The sequence below is a fragment of the Typopeltis vanoorti genome, chromosome 14, assembly GCF_054136105.1.
Source record: "Typopeltis vanoorti isolate ZY-2024b chromosome 14, IOZ_Tvanoo_1.0, whole genome shotgun sequence".
NCBI lineage: Eukaryota > Metazoa > Arthropoda > Arachnida > Uropygi > Thelyphonidae > Typopeltis > Typopeltis vanoorti.
This window is the reverse complement of record NC_143562.1, coordinates 43,118,893-43,141,425: the sequence shown is the minus strand read 5'-3', so window position 1 is coordinate 43,141,425 and position 22,533 is coordinate 43,118,893. Positions and strand designations below refer to the sequence as shown.

General features: G+C 36.7%; 1 protein-coding gene across 1 annotated transcript in view; it reads left to right on the top strand.

The window, feature by feature from the left end:
- Window positions 1-22,533, top strand: part of LOC150099409 (tolloid-like protein 2) — a 781,663-nt gene that overhangs the window by 299,464 nt on the left and 459,666 nt on the right. Inside the window, exon 3 of the mRNA XM_090403893.1 lies at window positions 9,643-9,820. Within this exon, the coding sequence (XP_090260019.1) occupies window positions 9,643-9,820 (178 nt within the window). The remainder of the gene's footprint in view (window positions 1-9,642; window positions 9,821-22,533) is intronic.

Here is a 22,533-nt window from a genome sequence, read left to right as displayed (position 1 = left end):
GGGCAAAATATCATTAGTGCTTGGGAAATTGTGAAGGAATATTTGTTAGCAGCAATAGTAAGCTGTATTCCACAAGTGAAGAAGCATACACAATCTGGTATAAAGTGGATGACAAACAATATCAAACAGGAACTGCAGGTGAAAAAGAGATTATGGAAGAGATATAAGAAGAGGGGTGGAGAGCAGATTCATGAAGAATATAAGACTCAGGCCAGGAGAGTGACTACTATGGTGAGGAAGGCAAAACTGAAATATGAGAAGAGATTGGCAATAAGATCCAAAGAAAATCCTAGGGAATTTTTAAGCAATGTGGCCAAGTAGGAGGAGAAATGACTGTGGAAGAATGATATTGTGGGATAAAAATGGGAATAGAGTGACCGATGCAGAGGCCATAGTGGAGTTGTTCAATGAACACTTTGTTGGAGTATTTCGTCCTGGAGAAATAGGTTTTAATACTAGAGGGATAGGGCAACTTCGAGATTTAGAGGTGCAGGAGGAGAGTGTGTTCCAAATACTGAGTACTCTGGATATCAGTAAAGCTGGAAGACTGGATGGTATATCACCACGGGTTTTGAGAAAATGTGCTAAAGAACTGACAGCTCCGTTGACCTGGCTTTTCAGTGAAAGTCTTACTATGGCAAAGATACCCAGGGAATGGAAGGAAGGTAAGATAGTGCCATTGCATAAGGGTAGTAGCAGACTGGAGGAGTCTAATTATAGGCCAGTTTTTGTGTCAGTTTGTTTTTGTAGTTGTTAATAAGGTCTTGGAGAAATTAGCAAGGGACCATATACAGCATTGGGCAGATGAGGGTAATGTTATCTGTGAGAATCAACATAGATTTGTTAGGGTCTTTCTTGCTTTAGTACTATGATTGCCTTTTATAATCAGGTGACATGAGCAGTTGATGTGGGAAAACCATATTCTTCCATTTTTTTGGATTTTACAAAGGCATTTGACAAGGTGCCACATGATAAGCTGATATTTAAGTTGCAGTACATCGGTTTAGATGTTGGTTTAGTCAACTGGATTCAGGATTGGCTGTCTGATAGGTATCAGAGAGTTGTGTATGATTGGGAAATATCAAGGAGGCAGAAGGTTACAAGTGGAGTTCCACAGGGACCTGTGGAACTCACTACTGGGACCTGTATTATTTAACTTTTATATCAATGACATTGTCAGTGGATTGCAAGGGGATATTCAGTTATTTGCAGATGAAGTGAAGCGGGGCAGGGTTATTAGTAATAGTGCAGATGTGGCAGCCCTTCAAGAGGATTTGAATAAACTGGACAGATTGACAAATGAATGGGGATGTTGAATGCAGCATACTATAAAGTTTGGGATACATCGATGGGAAGCTGCATACTCAATTGGAGGAGCTATACTGGAGGAAGTAAGGGAGACAAGAGATCTCGGAGTGATGATTGATAGAAAACTGAAATTCAGGGAGCATATTGCAAAGGTTGTGAAGGTAACCCAGAGGATTGCTGCAATACTGAGAAGGATGCTGATCTGCAGAGATAAAATAGTTATCATTCCATTGTATAACACTCTGATCAGACCACTTAGGCTATTGTTCTCAAATTTGGTCCCCAGGACTTAAAAGGAATAAATTAACTGTGGAAAGGGTACAGAGGCGGATAACAAAGATGGTTTCAGGACTGTATAATCTTAGTTATGAGGATCAGCTGAGGGAATGTGGACTGCAGAGTTTGGTAGATAGAAAGAGAGGTGATATGATCGAGACTTTTAAACTGTTGAGAGGCAGTTACAGGGTTGAAACTTGGGAGTTCTTTCAATTTGTGGAACAGCAAGAAGGAGCGATGACAAGGGAACATCCCTGGAAGTTAAGAAAGGAAGCTGCGAGCAAGAGGACGAGGAGTGGTTTCTTTGTGTTGGAGTGTGGTTGAACCATGGAATGCATTGCCTGATAGAGTGGTGAGAGCAAGAACGGTCAAAGAGTGGTATGATTGACTTTGTGTTTCCTAGGAAGTACCTCCCATGATGAGTCTCTTGATTCCATGGAGGCCTGAATAATAATAATATTTAAAACAGAAGCAAGTTATTTTTTTGCTTATATAATGCAATCAATTCAAAAAACAGAAAAGAAAAATAAATGAGATCACAATTGTAGTGGAAACTAGCAACTTAACTAGCAATAGTTTGTTTTGGATGTGTAGAGTGAGTTTGAGGGAAGATTGGATTTGTATAAGAGGGACAGCCTACTCTTGAATGCATTTGACGTATGGAGTCTTGAAAAATTATTAATTGATAGATGACCTAACACAGAGAGTCATGGAAACAGAATTCTGATGTGAGGAATCAGAAGAATATGTGTGTAAGAGCAACAATATTAGGTAACTGTGTTAATAATGGGAATTGCTATTATTATTATAGAAATGGCTATGAAAAGAGAGAGAACAATTCTGTGTTTGTCCAGTTCAGACCTATCAAATATGTGTAACAATGTCTGCATGAGTAAAGAACTGGATAAGAACACAGAACTGCAAGTTATCGAACTGTGTCATGCATACCACAGACAGGTGTATGCAAAAAAGCATGTAGTTAATTTATTATGTCTGTAAACGAATGATAGGAGTATCAGAAACAAAGGATTAGAGTTGTTGCCTTGGTTAAGATACTGGGACCTCATGTTGTAGGCATTAGTGAGACTTTGCTATGAGAAACAGATGTACTAACTGGTATCGAGTACAAAAGAGTAGAGTATTTTTAGGAAGGATAGACAAGATAGGAGAGGAGGCAGGGGAGGGGGGTGCTGATAATGATATCAGATGTCTTGAATCCAATTAGAGTTGAGACTTATAATTGCAATACTAGTAACAATTTTTAATGTGGCATGAGTTTGAAGCCATCTGTTGTGAGATGTAGTCTAACAAGATTAAATACACAGTGGGGTGTTGTTATAGACCTGGTGGATCGGTTGCTAGCAGTGAAAAAATGCATCATCAAATAAATATGATGGGTGCAAAATATTAATCCTAATGGGAGACTTTAATTATCTGAACGTGATTGGGTAGCCATGAAATCACATGAGAAAATGAAACCGAATTTATTGATCTATTGTGAGACAACGTCCTCAAGCAGAATGTGACAGAATGAACTTGAGGTCAAAGAGTGAGGTCAAAGATCTCATTACAGTGTCAGAGGACGTTTCAGTTAAAGACATAACTATTCTGCCTCTGGTTAGTGATGGTGATCATGTGGTACTCACTTGGGAAGTGGCTCAGTTTATGAATGTTTCATTCAGAAAAGGTTACATGCTGAGCTACAAAGCAGGAAATTATGACCACCTCGGGAGTAAGCTGGATTCTGTGTCATGGTATCAGTTATTGGTTGGGAAGGATATCGGCAGTGCATGGGAAGTATTTAAAAAAATACTTAAATGATGTGATATCAGAATGTTTCCCTAGAATTTGAAGAATAAATAGCGTAGGAGTCAAATGGATGTATAATCTTATTAAGCAACAGATTTGCAAAAAAAGAATGATGCGGAAGGAATACCATGTGCATAAGGACGATGTTAGTTATGAAACTTAAAAGCAGCAGGCCAGAACAGTCACAACTGTTGTACTGAAAGCTAATTCCGAATGAAAAAAGAAACTGGCTCTGTAAGCTAAAGACAATAAAAAAGAATTCTATTGGTGCAGGTAAAAGAAAAAATGAAGTTAAAAGAATAACTTTACTGAATGCAGATGGTATATGGGTGACTGCTACAGAAGTGATTGTTCAACTGAGTAGCCATTTTGCTGAAGGCTATCAACCTGGTATATGAAACATTGAACTTGCTGCTACCTCTTCACCTTGTGAGGAAACTCATGTGGATGAGGAAGAAGTTAGAGCTGTTGCACAAACTGAATAAGAATTCTGCAATAGGAACTGATGGGATATCAGCACGGATGCTAAGAGAATGTTTAGCCAGTTCAGCTATTCCCTTGCCAAGGCTATATAATTTGAGTCTCAGAACAGAGAAGATTGTACAGGAGTGGAAAGAGTGTATGGTAATCCCATTGCACAAGGGTGGTAGGAAAGCTGATGTATCCAACTATCAACCATTTAGTATCTCAGGAATGATGGTGAATATTTTAATAAACATGGTTAAGGCTGGCATTCAGAAATCAGCTGACGGTGAATCCCTACTTTGCATTGAACAGCATAAGTTTCAAAAGAGAAAATCATGTTGTAGCAACTGGCTCACATGCTATAATAATGTTAGCACCGAGTTAGAGAAGTGGGAATGGACACACCACGATACTTTTGGATTTTGCTAAGGCTTTTGACAGAATTTCACCATGGAATACTTTTGCATGAATTAGAGAATATGGGACTGGATTATAAACTATTGACATGGATAAGAGGTTGGATGACTGACAGATATCAAAAAGTGGTATATTGACAGATATCAAAAAGTGAATCTGTGAGATTCAAGATAACCTGTGGTGTGCCTCAAGGATCAGTCCTTGGTCCATTGTTATTCAATTTGTACATTAATGACATTGGGAAGGATTTGACATGTGACATATAGCTATTTGCTGATGAAAACAAAGATAGGTAGGGTAATCAGGAATGTTGCTGATATGCAGTACTTGCAGAATGATTTGAATAGGCTGGAATTGTGGGTATGTGAAAACAGCTCTCATTTAAATGTTAATAAATGTAAAGTCATACACTTTGGTGTGATTAGATATCTAATATTGTATTATATTGGTGGGATTATGCTTAAAGAAGCTGATGAGACTAGGGATCTTGGAGTTTTAGTAGACAGGAAGTTGAAGTTCAAGGATCATATATAAAAAATTGTAAACACAACTCAGAGATTGATGGCAGTGCTGAAAAGAACCTTGATATGTAAAGATAAGGAAGGCATTTTACCTCTTTATAAGGCCTTGATCTGACCTGACTTGGACTATTGTATTCTGGTTTCTGTGATGGTTCTGATACAGTGGAAAGAGTGCAAAGGAAAGTGTCAAAAATGATATCAGGATTGTGGAATACAGATTCTGAAGACAGATCGAGAATTTATAGGCTGCAGACATTAGCAAAGAGGAGAAAGAGGGATGATATGATTGAAACTTACAAGTTTCTGCAAAGATTATACAGAATTTCAGTTGACAGAGTTTTTGATTTTTATGGAGAATGGGGAAAGGACACGAGGGCACCCATGGAAATTGAGAATGAATGCTGTCAAGAAGGGAGTGATGGATAGATTTCTCTCAAAGAGTGGTGCTTGATTGGAATGGATTTCTGTTGGACATTGTATGTGCAGGTAGCGTGAATGAATTCAATAATAGGCATGAAAGCTGAGTGCGAATAGTATCTCCTCCCTTGATAAGTTCCTGACTCCCTGGAAGTCTCTCTTAATTATTAATACTAATAATAAATCTGATGGATATGAATCTTGAAGGGATGGTGTTGATGAAATGTTTTCTGATTAAAATTGCAATTCCCTCTCTGTTCTGATCTCTTCTTCCAGAGTAGTATATTCTTTCTTCACTTAGGTCTACCATATCTTCATCTGTCCAGTATCTCTGAAATTCCAATCACATTCCATTTAAAGTGCTTAGCTCCACTTCCAGTAGTCTCAGCTGACCAATTTTATGCAGTGATCTTATGTTTACAGTTGAGATGTGAAATGTCTTTTTTAGGACACACAGCCAATTTTTCACATTTCTTGTGGTTATGGACTGAGCATGTCAGCTCCACTGAATATGGTAGCCTTGTTGTTAAGCTTCAGTATCAAATCCATGGAACCGTTTGGCAGAATTCTGTAACTGGCTAGGTAATCCTGTGTTACAATTACTGCAATAGCTGGTATATTTGGCTACGGTTGCCAGCTATTGATTGAACTATGCCAGTTCATCACCTACCAGATCCTTCTATCACTGACAACACAGTTGTTCTTCCTTCTACAGCTGTTGCACCTATAGAGAGCTTTGTCATAGGATGTGAGGTTTTGGTTGAGAAGAGTTGCTAGATCTGTTCTGTAACATCCTCTTGTTTAGGAATGCAGTATCCTAAAAGTCACTAGTGTTGTGCTGCAGGAGTCTGTTCTGGTGCCTTTGTTGTTTAATTTGTGTGTTAATGATATTGGGATGGGTTTAACTGGTGATATGCAACTGTTTACTGATGATGCAAAACTGGGAAAATTGATGAGGAATCAAGCAGCTATGGCCTTACACGAGCATTTGAATAGATGTATGACTGGGAAAGTTGTCTATTCTCCATCAATCAGGTTTATATTTCATCTTGAACAAGCCTCTCTGACACCTTTGACCACACATGATATTCAGACTGGCCTATAATCCAAATCAGTAGTTTCAACCATTTGAAATGTCAACACCAACTTTGAAATACACTAGCAGAATACTTATTAAATATTTCTGATATAACTTCAGCAAATGTGTCATGTGCTATCGCTAACTTAAGTCAGTCTTCTGTATTTATTCATTCACTCTTCCTTCTAGTGCTCTGCTATTGATGAAATTTTCTTAGAATTGTCTAGTTTATTTTTATTTTTTTGTCACTCAGCCAATTTCCTTTCCTAACCTGTGCCTTATATTCTTCATGATAAGAGCCATCGGTGTTTTATATTTCCTCCATACCCCTCCCCCCCAATAGTTCATACAAACTTTCATGATTCATCATTTTTATCCCACTCATTATTTATTCTCTTAATGCTGGAAATACATACAGTCCAACACTGTTATCAATAATTGATCTTGAACCCCCTGGTATTAGTGATTTCTCTTCTCTTCAGTCGATTATGCTGTATTATGTCACCAGTCTTTTTTTTCCTTAATTTCTCATAGTCTGTTGCTCTCTAATTCTTCACATCTCTTTTGTTCAGCGAGGCTTGCACCTCTACTGGTGACATCAATAGTCCAACACCCATGTTCCAAGAGGTGTCTCCACCACATTCTGTATAAGGTATTTATCTCTAAGCAGCTTATGGAATTCATTTTCCTTATTCACATATTGTTTTTCCTGCTTCCATTTATTTTTTCCTTAATTAAAGTCCCCAGTCATTATTAACTCCCTTTATCAGTCTCAATATGCCTGAATATTTCAGAATCATCTCCCTCCACATTCCCTGGCCTATAATAGTACCCTGCTAAATATCTAACTTTCTGCTTACCTCACCTTCCCACTGAACGGCTTCAAAGCCATTATCATTAGGGGAAACAGCACAACTTTTTTTCTCTTCTGGAGAGAAGCAGAATTACTGGTAAGACAGAGGTAACCAGAGGAAATGAATCTCAACCTTATGTGTGCAAGAGGCACAAAAAGAGGAGCAGATTTAAGGATATTTTATTTTTGTATGCTGAATAGATGTATGACTGATCCGTTCCTCCAACAAAAATGAAATGCAGTTAAGTAAATTATTGTCATTATTATCTAAATATCTATTAAATTACAAATGTTTGTGCTTTTGCTGTCATTTTTGGTTATTATTTTTACATTCTTTTTTTTTGTGCCTCACTAGGAATTTAACCTTTGTTTTAATGCTATTTTAATCAAGAAATTTGATTTTGTTTTATTGAGATGGTGTATAAGAAGGTATACTTCTTAGTGTACTTCCATATATATATATACTTCTTAATGTACTTCCATATATCAACTGAGAATAAAGTTCACTGATTTACTTTAATAATTGCATAAATCACTTTAATTTAGCTGAAATGTATAATTTAATTATCATATCAAAATCTTAAAGAAATGTGCAGAAAATGGCTGTAAGTAATAATAGCACATCTTAAAATTTAAGTGTTTATACGCTTCTTGAATATTATTTTATGGCATATTTAAGGATACTTCATTTCTCCATGCTGCTATCCTTTTCTCCAACAACGATGCAATATTTACTTAGGTAAATTATTGTATTATTATTATCATCCAAAAACTGGAATCTCTAAGGTTAACATCCTCAATTCGAACACCTTTATTTTGCTATTGTTATTGCAAGGCTTCCATTGAGTCAAATACAATGCTTATTGAACCATATTTATGACTACTGTTTCTGCCCTAACCACATGTTCAGATAGTGCATTTCGCTCACCCATCAGTCTGTAAATAGTATTATCATCCTAAGACCCCATGGAGTCATAGACTCATCTAAGAGGTCCCTTTTATCATACATACATCTCATCATACTGTGCCATAAACACATTCAAATTCTCTGCAGATACCATACTCTTATGCAATACATTCCAATCATTCACAACTCTCCGTGCAAAAAACCTTCTTCTCACTCCCTTTCTCACATTCTCCTTAACAGCTTCACTAATGACCGCTTGTTCTCCCCCAGTCTCCCACCATTTTATGAAAAACCTCTTCAATGTTATGTAACAATCACTGATCAACATATACACTACTCTTCCACCTATCCATTAGACTGCAAATTTGCATCGTTTCAACCTTTCTTCATATTCAACATTCCAGAGATCAGAAACTATTTTAGTCACCCACCTCTGGACCTTCTCAAACATCTTTTCATCCTTTTGAAAACCAGTGACCAAATCTGTGCACAGTAACCCATATGTGGCCTAATCAGAGCCTTATACAGTGAAACCAGAATCTCCTTACTTCTACAGGTCAGTGTCCTCTGCATCATTCCCACAATTTGTTGTGTTGTCTGCACAAATTTGGCAATATGTCCTCTAAATTTCAGATTCTTATCCACCATCACTCCAAGATCTTGTTTTCCTCCAAATCCAACAATATATCCCCACCAAGAGTAAATTCTACATCCCATCTTTGTTTTCCAAATTTGAAAACCCTATGTTTCACAACATTGAACTGGTAACTCCACTCCTGTGCCCATTTGCTCAGTCCATTCAAGTCTTCTTACAAGGCCACAACATTTGTTCTACTCCTCATTGTTCATCCCAACTTTGCATCATCTGCAAACAACTGTATATCTCCATTCAAATCTTCACCAGTATCATTAATATACAGGTTAAACAGCAGTGGTCCTAAAACAGACCCCTGAGGCACACCACTAGTGACTTTCCTCTTCTGGAATATTGCTCTCCCATACACAACTTGTTGATACATATTAGACAGCCAATCTCCAGCCCAAACAACAGATTTCATTCTCATTCTCCTGCTCAGAATTCACTTCATAAACTCCTAGGGATAGCCTCTTTTCATGTTTTTATGCACTTTAAGAAATCTCATTTTCATTAATCTGATATAGGTACTCCTTCTGTCTAAATCATATCATCACCTCTGCTTCTGTTTGTCATCTTTGCAGATTATATTTCCTTAATCTGTCTTCATACCCTACATTCCATATTCTAACACTACCATTGACAATCCTCTCCAGAATCTCTTTAATCAAAAAACGAAATTTCTGCACATATAGTTCATATGTAGTCTGATGAAGGCTATATATATATATGTGTGTGTGTGTATATACACTAACTTTATTGTTACATGTCACTGTGCCCCCACTATTACCATTATCAATTTTTGTATGGTTCATAAATTATAGATTGTTGTCTGCTATTTCTCCCAAGTCTGTTGTATATATTTTTGCACACTTCTTTACTCAGATGCATTCAGATTGTGCTTTTACAAGTAAACTGCTCATTTATTTATGTGGTTGTGCAATTTGTGTTTTGCAGAATGTGACCAGATGTTCATTAGTAATCCTGATGGACCCAAGAATGGAACATTTGGAGCACCAGTCTTGGAAATTCCGAGTGGACACTCTCGACAGTGTATCTATACATTTATTGCTGCTGAAAATGAGAGAGTTCAGGTTACATTTATGGCATTTAACCTTAGGGGAACACCACCAGAGTAAATGCATATTCTTTCTCTCTCTCTCTCTCTGTCTTTTTAATTAGCTCTATGTTTAGTATTTTTTTAAAAAGGATATTTAAGAATAATTTGTTCGCCTATAATTTGGTGTTTTAATTCATAACATCAAAGAAACAAAATAAATAAGATGTTTATTTATTTCAGCTGCTAATGTTTTGCTGGTTTTATACTGTGCATTTTCAGAGTACATATAGTTTGAGTAGTACTCAAACACTAATAATCATTTACTAGTGGGAACAGTTTTAAAATCCTAATTTAGTGCCATCTTGCTGGATAAAGAGACTACGAGTGTTACGTTGATCTTAAAATGATTGTCTCTCAGATATTTGATAAATTATTATAACCATACTATTTGAGGTTTTGGGGAATGTGTCATAGCTGCTGATTCCAGATGCAGTCTTTCTGACTTATAATGACCTCTATGTGGCACTTTGATTTTCTTCTATCTAATTTTTTTGTGAAGGGGTATCTAAATCATTGTATGCCAGTCCTGAGTTGTGTTGACGATGGTGGCAAATGCATTTCTTGTGTTCTTTGAGGCAGATATATGTCTGTCTATAGGAATCTATGCTACGAGCTTGGGACACTTCATACACTCCTTTATGTGATAAAAGATAGGTGAATGGATAGGTTTGAATGTAGTGTAGAGCATATATTTAATATGCACTCTTGCTTTATGTATGGAAATTTAAGTGTCATTGACTACTATTCATAATAGCACTTTGCCATATAACCACACCATGAGAGGAAAAGTACATTTATTAAACTGGTAATATTTCTCTGGTTTACTACCAGCATCTTCAGAGCACAATTATAACTGTGATAAGCACAGAGCATTTTTTTTATTTTTTACTAAATAATTTAAGGAAATTACGTCAACTAGGATATACATTAAAATAAATTTTAATATACTTCAATATTTCAGCAACGTCACGTTGCCATCTTCAAGAAACTTAAGAACAAGACGTGCACGCAGGCACAACAAACAGTAAGTGAGGAAGAAGCAGGAAGCTATTATTTCTCCTAAAGTCCTGATGGTGCCCCCTAGCGGGCAATGTTGGTATTCTTGGGCGATTGGGCTGAAGGTCTTCTGATGTAGGTTTCCCAAATTTGTTGAGGTTTGGATTGTTTCTTAGGGCTGAAACTGATTCCATGAAAAGCCTTTCGTATTTGTACTTACTACGGTGTATTATTGTGGCTTTCTTCCACCGTATTCTATGGCAGGTATCCAGCACATGGTTAGCAAGACCAGAGTGGCTGTATTGGTGAAACCGGATGTAGTCCTGGTATTCTGAAATTTTGATATTTGCTGTCTTGCCTGTTTGGCCAAAGTAGGACAGCTTACAGCTGCAAGGGACCTGGTATACACCAGGTAGGTCTGGGGGGGGGGGGAGATTGGTCTTTAGTAGAGTGGATAAGGGATGCTAATTTTTTATATGGTCTGTAACAAGAAGTTAAGTCATGTTTTTTTAGGATTTTTGTAATTTTTTCCGAGGTGCCTCAGATATATATGGTATGGTGATGGATTTAGAGTAATCCTTGATGTGAGGGGGGGGGTGTGGAGGGGGGGGGGGTTGTAGTTAACTGGTTTCAATATTTTTTGGATTTTTTTGGGGGGTAACCATTTGCTGAGAAAGTGTTGAGAATGTGGTTTAGTTCTGTGGTTAGGGCATTGTCATTTGAACAGATAATTTTAACCCTGTTGTGTAGTGTCTTAATGACTCCATATTGTTGCAAGGAGGGGTGGTTGGATTGTTAGTGAATGTATCTGCCTGTATGGGTGGGTTTTTGTATAGACTGAGAAAACCAAGGTTCCATCAGGCTGGCGGGTGACTAGTGTGTCTAAGAAAAGAAGGCACTTATTTTTTTTCTTCTTCCAGGGTGAATTTGATTCTGCAGTGTTTGTTTTGAGAACTAGGATCCAGAGTTGGGTTGACAACAATGGTATTGTCTTTGATGGACAGCATGGATTTGCTAAAGAGAGGTCATGTTTTAGTAATCTACTTACTTATTACAATAAGGTGACTGCTTCCATGGACAGGAGAAGGATACACAGTAATATACTTAGATTTCGCAAAGGCTTTTGATAGATTACGACGTGATAAGTTGATAGTCAAACTGGAGCGGATGGGGGTTGGATATTAGATTGGTGCATTGGATTGGAGACTGGCTATCTGATAGGTATCAACACATTGTGTATGAGGGAGCAATATCCAGGAAAAGAAAAGTCACTAGTGCTATCCCTCAGGAGTCTGTTTTAGGGCAATTACTGTTTGATTTGTATATCAATGATATTGGTGAAGATTTGGATGGAGATATTCAATTGTTTGCCGATGATGCAAAGTTGAGATGAACCATTAAGAGTAGAGAAGATGTTGTGGCCTTACAAGAAGACTTGAATAAATTGAATGATTGGGAATGGGATGTGAATTTAGTGTTGCAAAATGTAAGGTTTTACAATTTGGGAAACAAAGATGGGATGCATAATTTATGCTTGATGAGGATATATTGTCAGAGGTGGAGGAAATAAGAGATCTGGAAGTGATAGTGGATATGGATCTGAAATTTAGGGGACACATAGCCAAAATTGTGAAGACAACACAAAGGCTTCTGGGAATAATGCTGAGGACACTGATGTATAGAAGTAGGGAGATTCTTGTTCCTTTGTATAAGGCTTTGACCAAATCTGGGCACAACATGGACTGTTGTGCACAGATTTGTTCACCTGGTTTTCAGAAGGATGAAGAGCTGTTGGAAAGGATCCAAAGGCGATTGACTAAGGTAGTTTCTGATCTCTGGAATGTCGAGTATAAGGAAAGATTGAAAAGATGCAATTTGCAGCGTCTGGTGGACAGGAGGAAGAGGGGAGATATGATAGAGACCTACAGGTTAGTAAGGGATTGTTATAGGATCAGTGCTACAGAAAATGGTGGTAGATCAGGGGATAACCAGAGGCCATCCCTGGAGACTGTATAAAGAGGGTGTGAGTAGGGAAGCAGGAAGCAGGTTTTTATCATGCAGAGTTGTGAATGATTGGAATGCCTTTCCTGAGAGTGTCATTTCTGCAAAGAATTTGAGTGTGTTTAAAGCACGGTATGGACCGTGCTTTAAACACACTCAAATTAAAGGACCTCCCAGATGAGTCTTTGACTCCATGTGGTCTTGGGTAATAATAATAATGATAAAACATTAATAAAAAAATCTAGGGGTGCTTAAGGGTCAAAGCTAGATAACCAGTAGAAGACCTTCATGTAGCCTTTTAAGGAATGCAGAAAATTGGCCAGGACTTCTGACCTAATGTCAATCCTCACCTTCTCATCGGGCACCATGTTAGATATCCACCTAAATACCAAATAAATAGCTGGCAGTGTGGGATTTTGCAAACAAAATTGTATTGGGGATTTCAGATTCTAATGGTATTATATTTACCTGGCTTCCTCACAACTGCACATGAAGATTATTGAACTACTACAAGAAGGCAGTTAACATAGTCATTGTTGGTACTGAAAAGAGGTGCGATTTTGTGTAATAATTGGATATCGCTTGTATTGCAAACAATACTATTGGATGTAGTATTGTTTATTTTTCATAGCTTAGTGTACCTGCATGATTGTAAGCTTTGTGTAATGGTTACTTGAAATTTTAAATCAATTTTTCAATCTTCCTTTGACTGAAACATAATGCATGAGGTCTTATCGCCATATAGCACGAATATCAAATGCTGCTAACAATGTAGATTTTGAAAAATGGTTTAATGTCATCAGTGTAACATGTATGCAACACAAAATATGAATGTTGTGTTTGTGGAGAGACTGAACAGGATACAAGAAAAGGTATGGATTTCTGGAAAGTGAGATATTTTGTTACGCTACAAGTTATAAATAAATAAGCAAAACAGACTAAAGGAATGAAAGTTAGTAAAAAAAAAAATGTAAACAGAACAAAAGCTAGTGAGACTAAAGGAGTAACTAACTGACATAGAAGCAAAACAAAGTATAATTGAGGAAATGAAAAACAGGCATAGCAGAACGAGAATGACAGAGAGTGAAATTGCCAGCATGGAAGATTTTAAGAAAGAGTTGTTCAAAGTGAATAATGAAATATGGGATATGCAGAGTGATATTAGAGATTTAGTGGAAACAAGTTAAAGTGTGCAAAAGAATACTATGAAAGAAAAAAGAGTAAAAGAGGTGACAGGTGATTCGAGAATAGCAGTGGTGGAGATTCCATTGTTAGAAGACTGGTTAATGAGAGAGTCCATAAGGTCAATTATCCAGGAGGGAGGATGAGCAAGATAACTGATGCTTTAGATATAAGGAGGAAACAAATGAGGACAGAAGTGTTGGTTGTGGGAACAAATGATTTAGATGGACATAGGGAGAATGTAAGGGCAGATATCAGGAGGTTCCTTATAAAATATTAATACCAGAAACACTTTTATGTTTCATTATTATTATTTTTATCCCAAGATCCCATGGAGTCAAAGACTCATCTAGGATGTCCTTTTGTCATACACACAGCTCATCATGCTGTGCCTTAAACACAATCATATTCTCTGCAGACACCACACTCTCAGGCAAGGCATTCCAGTCATTCACAACGCTGCATGCAAAAAATCTCGTTCTCCACGCTTTTCTCGTTCTCCTGCTCGCACCCTCCTCATACAGCTTCCAGGAATGACCTCTAGTTCTCCCCTGATCTCTAACCATTTTCTGTAAAACCTCTCCAACATTAATCCTATAACAACCCCTTACTAACTTGTAGGTCCCTATCATATTACCACTCTTCCTCCTATCCACTACACTCTGTAAATTGCATCTTCTCAACCTTTTCTCATTTTTGACATTCCAGAGATTAGAAACTACCTTAGTCAGTTGTCTGCTATCCAGGTGGGAGAGTGAGTAGAATAATTAAGGCATTCTACATGAAGAAATGAGCAAGAGAGTTAGTCCTGATTGTAGGGACAAATGATCTAAGTGAACATAAGAAGGATATGAGGACGAATATCAGGGGACTATTGAGAAGAGTCAAAGATGACAGTGTAATAGGAAAGGTTGTCAGTGTGTTTCCGAAGTATTACTATGATGTGTTTCAACGGAAAGCCAAAATCATGAATGATATGCTAGCAGAGGTGTGTGAGGAGCAGAAAGCGAAGTTTGTGGATGCATGCCATGTGTTTGAGGGAAGAATGAAATTATACAGGCATTTTGGGATGCATTTAAATGGCTTTGGAGTGAGTGTACTGGAGAAAGTGTTGCTGGATGAAAGTACAGTGTATGATGCATGCAAAAGATCAGAAGAAAGTGATGAGGGAGAAAGAGAGAATGGGAATGAAAGAGGAACAGGAAAGAGGGAGAGGTCTAAATATGGTGCGTATTTAGACCGTATGTCAAATTGGCTACTCTCATCCGTTCACCCAAGGACAGCATTTCTCCCTTATCACATTCAGGAGTCTATGAGGTACCATGTTTGGTTTGTGTCATCAAACTTACTACACTCAAACAGGAAGAACTGTGGCCATCTGCTTCAGTGAACATAGAAAATACATCCGGCACGATTGCTATGGCAAGTCGGGTCTAGCAGACCATGCATTGGATAACCCTGCAGACAGGATCAACTGCAAGGAAACTAAAGTACTGCACAGAAGCTTTATGAGTCAGAGAGAGAGAGAGAGAGATTGTTTTTAGTATCAACAGAAGCCTTGAAACATACTCCGAACCTCAACAAGTATGGCTATATAAATTTGCTTAAGATTTGGGAGACAGTCATCTTAAAACATAACTAATACTGGTTATCTTTCATGTTTATTTTTATTTTATTTTTAACATAGAGGGTGCCTAGTTAGGACTTTAGTCTTTGTGTTGTAGCTACAATTGTTCTAATCCCATTGTTACACCAGATTATTATTGTCTCATGCACTGTGATAAATTGTTTTGTGTTCTCTAAAGATGCTGGTTAGAATACCAGAAAAATATCAGCAATAAGTGAATAAATTTATTATTTGCTTATCAATCCGTGTTTTAATAAAACCATCAAAATTAATCAACATAAAGGTTGTGATTAGGCTGTAGCTTCAAATTATTGGCCCGATTTTATAGCTGGAGTTGTAAAGGTACTATATAGATTGGTGAGAAGTAGGATACAGAAATGGGTTGATAACAACAGTATTCTCTGGTTATCAGCATGGATTTGTTAAGGGGGAAATCATGTTTTACTAACTTACTTATGTACTATAACAAGGTGACAAATACCTTGGACAGGGGATATGCATATACAGTGTACTTAGATTTTTGCAGAGGCTTTTGATAGACTGCCACATGACAAGCTCTTAAATAAATTGAAAGAGATGGGATTGGATAACAGACTTCTGAGTTGTATCAGTGACTGGCTGTCGGATAGGTATCAGAAACGTTGTATATGGGGGTGCAGTATCCTGAAAGAGAAAGGTCGCTAGTGGTGTTCCACAGGGGGCAGTTTTGGGACCATTGTTGTTCAATTTGTATGTTAATGATATTGGGATGGGTTTAACTAGTGATATACAGCTGTTTGCAGATGATGCAAAACTGGGGAGAGCAGTGAAGAGTCGTCGAGCAGATGTTATGGCCTTTCAACAGGACATGAATGGGCAGGTAAGTGGAATTATCAGTTCAATGCTGCAAAGTGTAAGGTTTTGAAATTTGGGAAGCAATGATGGGATGCAAAGTATACACTTGGTGGGGAAACTTTAATCGAAATAGAACAGATGAGAGATCTTGAAGTGAATGTCGACAAGGATCTGAAATTCACAGGTCACATTGCACAATTGTGAAGATATCACATTGGATAATGACAATAATGCGGAGGACCTGATATGCAGAAATAGAGAGGTTATGATTCCATTGTATAAGGCCTTGATCAGGCCTCATATGGGTTACTGTGCACAGATCTAGTTGCTGGATTTTCATGTGACGAGGATATGTTGGAAAGGATCCAGAGAAGATTCACAAAAGTGGTCAGTGGTCTTTGGAATGTGGAGTACGAGCATAAGTTGAGAGAATGTGAGTTGCAGAGCCTCGTGGATAGGAGGAAGAGGGGAGATTATGATTGAGACATGTAAACTACTCAGGGGTTGTTATCAGTTTGACATGAAAGAGATTTTTCATTGAATGGGAGAGGGATGAGGTAGAACAAGAGGCCTTTGCTAGAAACTATATAATGATGGTGTGAGCAGAGGAGTGACAAATAGGTTCTTTGCATGGAGGATGGAATGAATTGCCTGAGTGTGTTGTGGATGTAGATACATTGAATCAGATTAAGACATGGTTGGATGAGCATTGTGTACCTCTACAATGAGTCTCTGACTCCATGGAGGTCAGATGTTAATAATAATAATAATAACATAAGCCACAAGAGCAGGTTATTCTATAAACTCCACGATAAGATAGTATTAAATATGTAAACTGGATGGAAAGCAACTTGTACATTAATCTGTCAAAGTAATCTTTCTATTATTTCAGAAAGTTCCTTAACATGTGGAATACAAATTCTGGTAATTTCTTCTCAAGGAGGGTTCGGATGATGGCCATAATTATTGATTATATTTTCAATAGTTTTTGCATTATAACCATTTTCAATAAAGTTAGTTTTGATAATAAACAGTTCTTTGTTTAAAAGAGAATTTGTGGAACTAATTTTATGAGGTCTGTCAACTATGGATTTGATTACACCGTATTTCTGACAAGGGTGATGATGAGAGTTAGAAGTAATGTATTTACTAGTATGAATAGGTTTTCTATATATTGAGAACTGTAAACTTCCATTCAGTTGACGTAGAATGAGAACATCCAGAAAAGGAAGACAATTGTTGTTTTCTCCTTCTAGGGTAAATTTTATTCTTGGGTTAATTGAATTAATTTTTCTAAGAAATTCATGAAGATCTGAAAGAGGAGTTCTATACAGCAAACATATCATCAACATATCTGTACCAAACCCATTGTTTAAGTGAAAAATGTCTAGAATATGTTGTTCAAAATGTTCCTTAAAGTAATTGGCTACAATTGGCCAAAGGTGAACCCCATAGCGTTTCATCAATCTGTTTATATAGTTTGTTCTGACATCTAAAGTATCCTGAATTAATTACGAACTTGAATAATTTTACAATAGCTGGAGGAAAGTCTTTGTAAAGCAAATGAATTGTATCTGTCAAAAAGATATTTGTAAAGAGTGAGACTACATCAAAACTAACTAGATCTGTGGGTTGTTGTAAGGATAATCACAAAATTTTATTCTTAAAAATCTGTTGAGTTTTTTTATGAAGGAAGCAGAATTTCCAGTAATTGTAGAAAGCAGATTAGATAAATATTTTGAGATTTTATATGTAGGACATGCTATGCAGTTCACAATAGGTCTTAAAGGCACATCTTCCTTATACAGTTTAGGAAGGCCATACAGTCTTGGAGCAAAAGCATGATGAACATTTAGCCTCTTTACTGTTTCTTCATCCCAAGAATAAACTTTGTCTAAGAGGCTATTAAGTTTATTGATTTGTGATTGTGTAGGGTCTCTATCACTGCTTCTGTATGTAAAATGATCTCGAAGTAGAAGACTAAGTTTTCTGAAATAATTATTCTATCATGAATTACAACTGCTTCACCTTTGTCAACTTTAGTAATAATTAGGTTTCTATTAGATTTTTGGGAAGAGAAGGCTTGAAATTCTTTTCTAGATTAGATTACATTCAGAAGGTATTGATTTAAATAAAATATACTCTGCTTGAAGTAAACTTAATAGCCTGTTAGATGAAGTTTATTCTTGGGATGAAGAAACAGTAAAGAGGCTAAAAGTTCATTATTTTGCTCTAAGACTGTATGGTTTTCCTAAACTGCATAAAGATGTGCCTTTAAGAACTATTGTGAATTGCATAGGATGTCCTACATATAAAATCTCAAAATTTTTATCTAATCTGCTCTAATCTCACCAAATGATAAATATGCTCCTCTATCTTATCCTGGAGTTTATAGAATTGCCTGCTCTTTTGGCTTATGTTTTATTATGGACAAACTGGTCAATCTGCACAAATTCGTCTGGAAGAACATCAGGAATATGTCTCTTAACAAACCCGACAAATCCAGTTGAGCAAAACACAGAATTCAGTGGAACAAAACCAAGGTGTTACACAAAAGTTGCTTTCTTCTAGAAACCAAATCTGAACAAAAAAAATTAACCAATAATCTCAATATTAACCGATACTCACCATTCATATGTTCCGTAATTGTAATTAAATTTTATTTATAATTTAAAAATAATTAACTAAATCAATTTATTGTAATTTATTTTGAATATCTATTAATGCAGGTGGAGCTATTCTCCTGCTGCTGATATTGCACATCATATTTTCAATAAAATTGTTCTTTTTTGACTTTCCATGACTGTATTGACAATGGCTATGAAACTTAGTTGAAAATTTTACTATAAAAATAATAAACATAAGTGTTTCTGGTATTAATATTTTATAATGAATTCTTCTGCTTACAGCTCAAATTTCAGATGAATATCAGGAGGTTATTGAGAAATATAACAATATACTAGAGAAGATTGCCAGTTTGGTGCCATGGTATGAAAATTATGAATTGAGATGTAGAGTGAGAATCATAAATGGTATGCTGGCAGAGCTGTGTGATGAGAAGTGAGTACAGTTTGTGGATGTGTGACTTGTATTTGAGGGAAGAATGGAATTATACAGAAGTGAATACAGAAAGCTAACTAACTAAAGTCATACCTTTTCAAGATCATAAAGGATATTTATGAAACGGGGATCATCCCCCAGAGATTTTACACAATGCTCTATCATACCTATTCCTAAAGTAAATAATTCAAACAAGTATGAAAATCATCGAACAATAAGCTTAATATCACATGCTTCAAAAATACTACTCAAAATTATACAAAAAAGACTAACAAAGAAGGTTGAAGAATATTCCATTGGCAATGACCAGTTTGGATTCAAGAAACAGCAGGGGACAAGAGAAACATCCTAGCTATGAACAGTTATCAAAAAAAGATTTGAGAATAATCAAAATACTCTGATAGTCTTTCTTGACTTGGAGAAAGCCTTCGATAGTATTGACTGGAACCAAATGTTTCACCTCCTAAAAACAATGAAGGTAGATTGGAGAGATAGAATGCTCATATTTAATCTGTATAACCACCAAGAAGCCCTAATGGAAACAGCCAGTAATAACACAAAAACCGCAATAGCAAAAATACGTAGAGGTGTAAGACAGGGGTGCTCTCTTTCACCCATATTGTTTAATCTATACATTGAAGATGCAATAAATAACTTGAAAGAACTAATAGAAACAGGAATTAAAAGATAAATGGAATGGATATTAACTGCCTACGGTTCTCAGATGATATAGCAGTTATAGCTGATAACAAAATATTATGGTTGTGAGACCTGGACCCTAACAAAACAAGACATCAAAAAGTTGGAGTCATTTGAACTTTGATGCTGGAGAAAGATGATGAAAATTAGTTGGACAGAAAGGAAAAGTAATGAAGTTCTAAATATAGTTCATGAAGAGCGGTCATTAATGAAACACATCAATAAGAGAAGGAAAAACCTAATTGGACCATTTGAGGCATGGGGGACTGATTACAGAAATAATGGAGGCAACTGTAGAAGGAAAGAGGCCATGAGGCATACCAAGAATTTCATATATAAATAACATAATGATGCTAACTGTCGCTAAGAGTTATGAAGAGATAAAAAGGAGGTCACAAGACAGGATGTTCTGATGTGCTGCTATAATTACCAATCTTCAGATTGATGCACCAAAGAAGAAGAAGAAGAATGATTGCATTTGAATGGCTTGGAGTGCATGAACTAGAGAAACTGTTGTTAGATGGAAGTGCAGTATGTTATGCAAGTAAGAGTTAAAGTGAAAAATCAGGAGAGTGGAATGGAACATACTGAAGCTCTCAGCAATGAAAATAGTAGTAATGTGAAAGATGAAGAGAGAATGGAAATGCAAGATGAACAGGAAAAACAGGGTGTGGGGATCCCGGGTGGACAATGAGCCATGGCATAGGGTGAGTGATTGCTGGAAGTAGTAGTGATTGTATGTATGAGGATGATTAGCATAGGAATGGAAAGGATTGGAATGTGAGTGATATGATTGAGACTGAGTAGATATATGGGGCAAGCAGTGATAAAGGTGATTGGGTAAGGACAGGTGTAATGGAGAAATCACTTCCAGCAAGTGGCTTGGGTCAAACTCATTATAGACCTAAAAGTGAACTGCTGTGTTTATTTAAAATGCCAGGAGTATCAGAAATAAAGGATATGAAATTGTGGAAGGGATGTGAAATATGGTTGAATGAAGGTGATATCCTAACTGGAATAGAAATAGAAGCATACAGTGATTTTTGTGAGGATAGAAAGGAAAAGGGAGGGGAAGAGCTGCTAATGTGCAGCAGGGGAATTATGTTCACATGAAGTGGGCATAAAAGAAGGAAATAGTGGCAGTGGTTATGAGACAGTGTGGTGTGAGGTGGAGTTAAAAGGAACAAGTATTGGTTTGGATTTTGTTATAGGTCAGGGAATGTGGAGGGTGGTGACGAAGAAATGTATGGGTTAGTGAAAACAGTGATTATCATGGGTGATTTTAATTATGGTGGTATAGACTGGAATGAAGAGATAGCATTTGGGAATATGGAAAATTAATTCCTCAAGTTCTTGAGACACAACTATCTTAGGCAGTATGTAAAGGAGGACACACAAGGATCAAGGGTTTTAGATCTGATCATTTCATCAGAGGATATGATTGTGAGTGAGGTATTGCGCTTCCCACCAGTTGGTGAGAGTGATCACAAAGCACTCACCTTGGTTTGTGGCTAGCCTTATGAAGATTTTTATGAGTAATGGATATATGTGGAAGTACGAAACTGGTGAGTATGATAAGCTTAAGATACAGCAAACTATAGCATAGAATACAGAATTGAAGGGAAAGGAAATAAATGCATCTTGGAAACTGATGAAGAAATACTTAACAGCATCATTTTTGAATGTATTCTGAAGATTAAAAGGCTGAATAGGGTAGGTGTAAAATGGTTGAATTGAGGATATTAAGCATGAAATCTTGAAAAAAGCACTTTGTCGGCAGCAGAAGATGAATGATATTGATAATCGGTTGCAAGAAGAATATATATGAAAAAGTATCATAAGTTGTTCTTCATGGAGGTTATCTTCTTAAATAGCACTGTTGCTTACACACAATATGAAAGATGCATAGCACTATGGATTTTCCTCGCATTATGAGGCACAAAATATATATGAGTGTCGTTGGAAGAATCAATTGCCATAATCATGAATTTTTAATTAGCTGTCAATCAATATCAGTAGTTTCCAAGACTAAATGACTTCTCCTTCTGTTGTCTCTCTCTCTCTCTCTCTGTACTGTCAACTTCTCTCCAGTATACTTCCTATTTTCTCTTCCTAGCACTTTGCTCATGCTATCTTCTTCCTCATGTATATTCTTTTTTTTTTTTTTTTTTACCAGCACTTAAAGGACTCTATAAATATAATTACATCATACATTTTGATTCTGGTAGAACTCGATCATAGGGCTGTTCAGCACCATATTTTTCAGGGGAATAAGACAAGATTATGTTTTGGTAGCGCTGTTCAGCACCATATTTTTCAGGGGAATAAG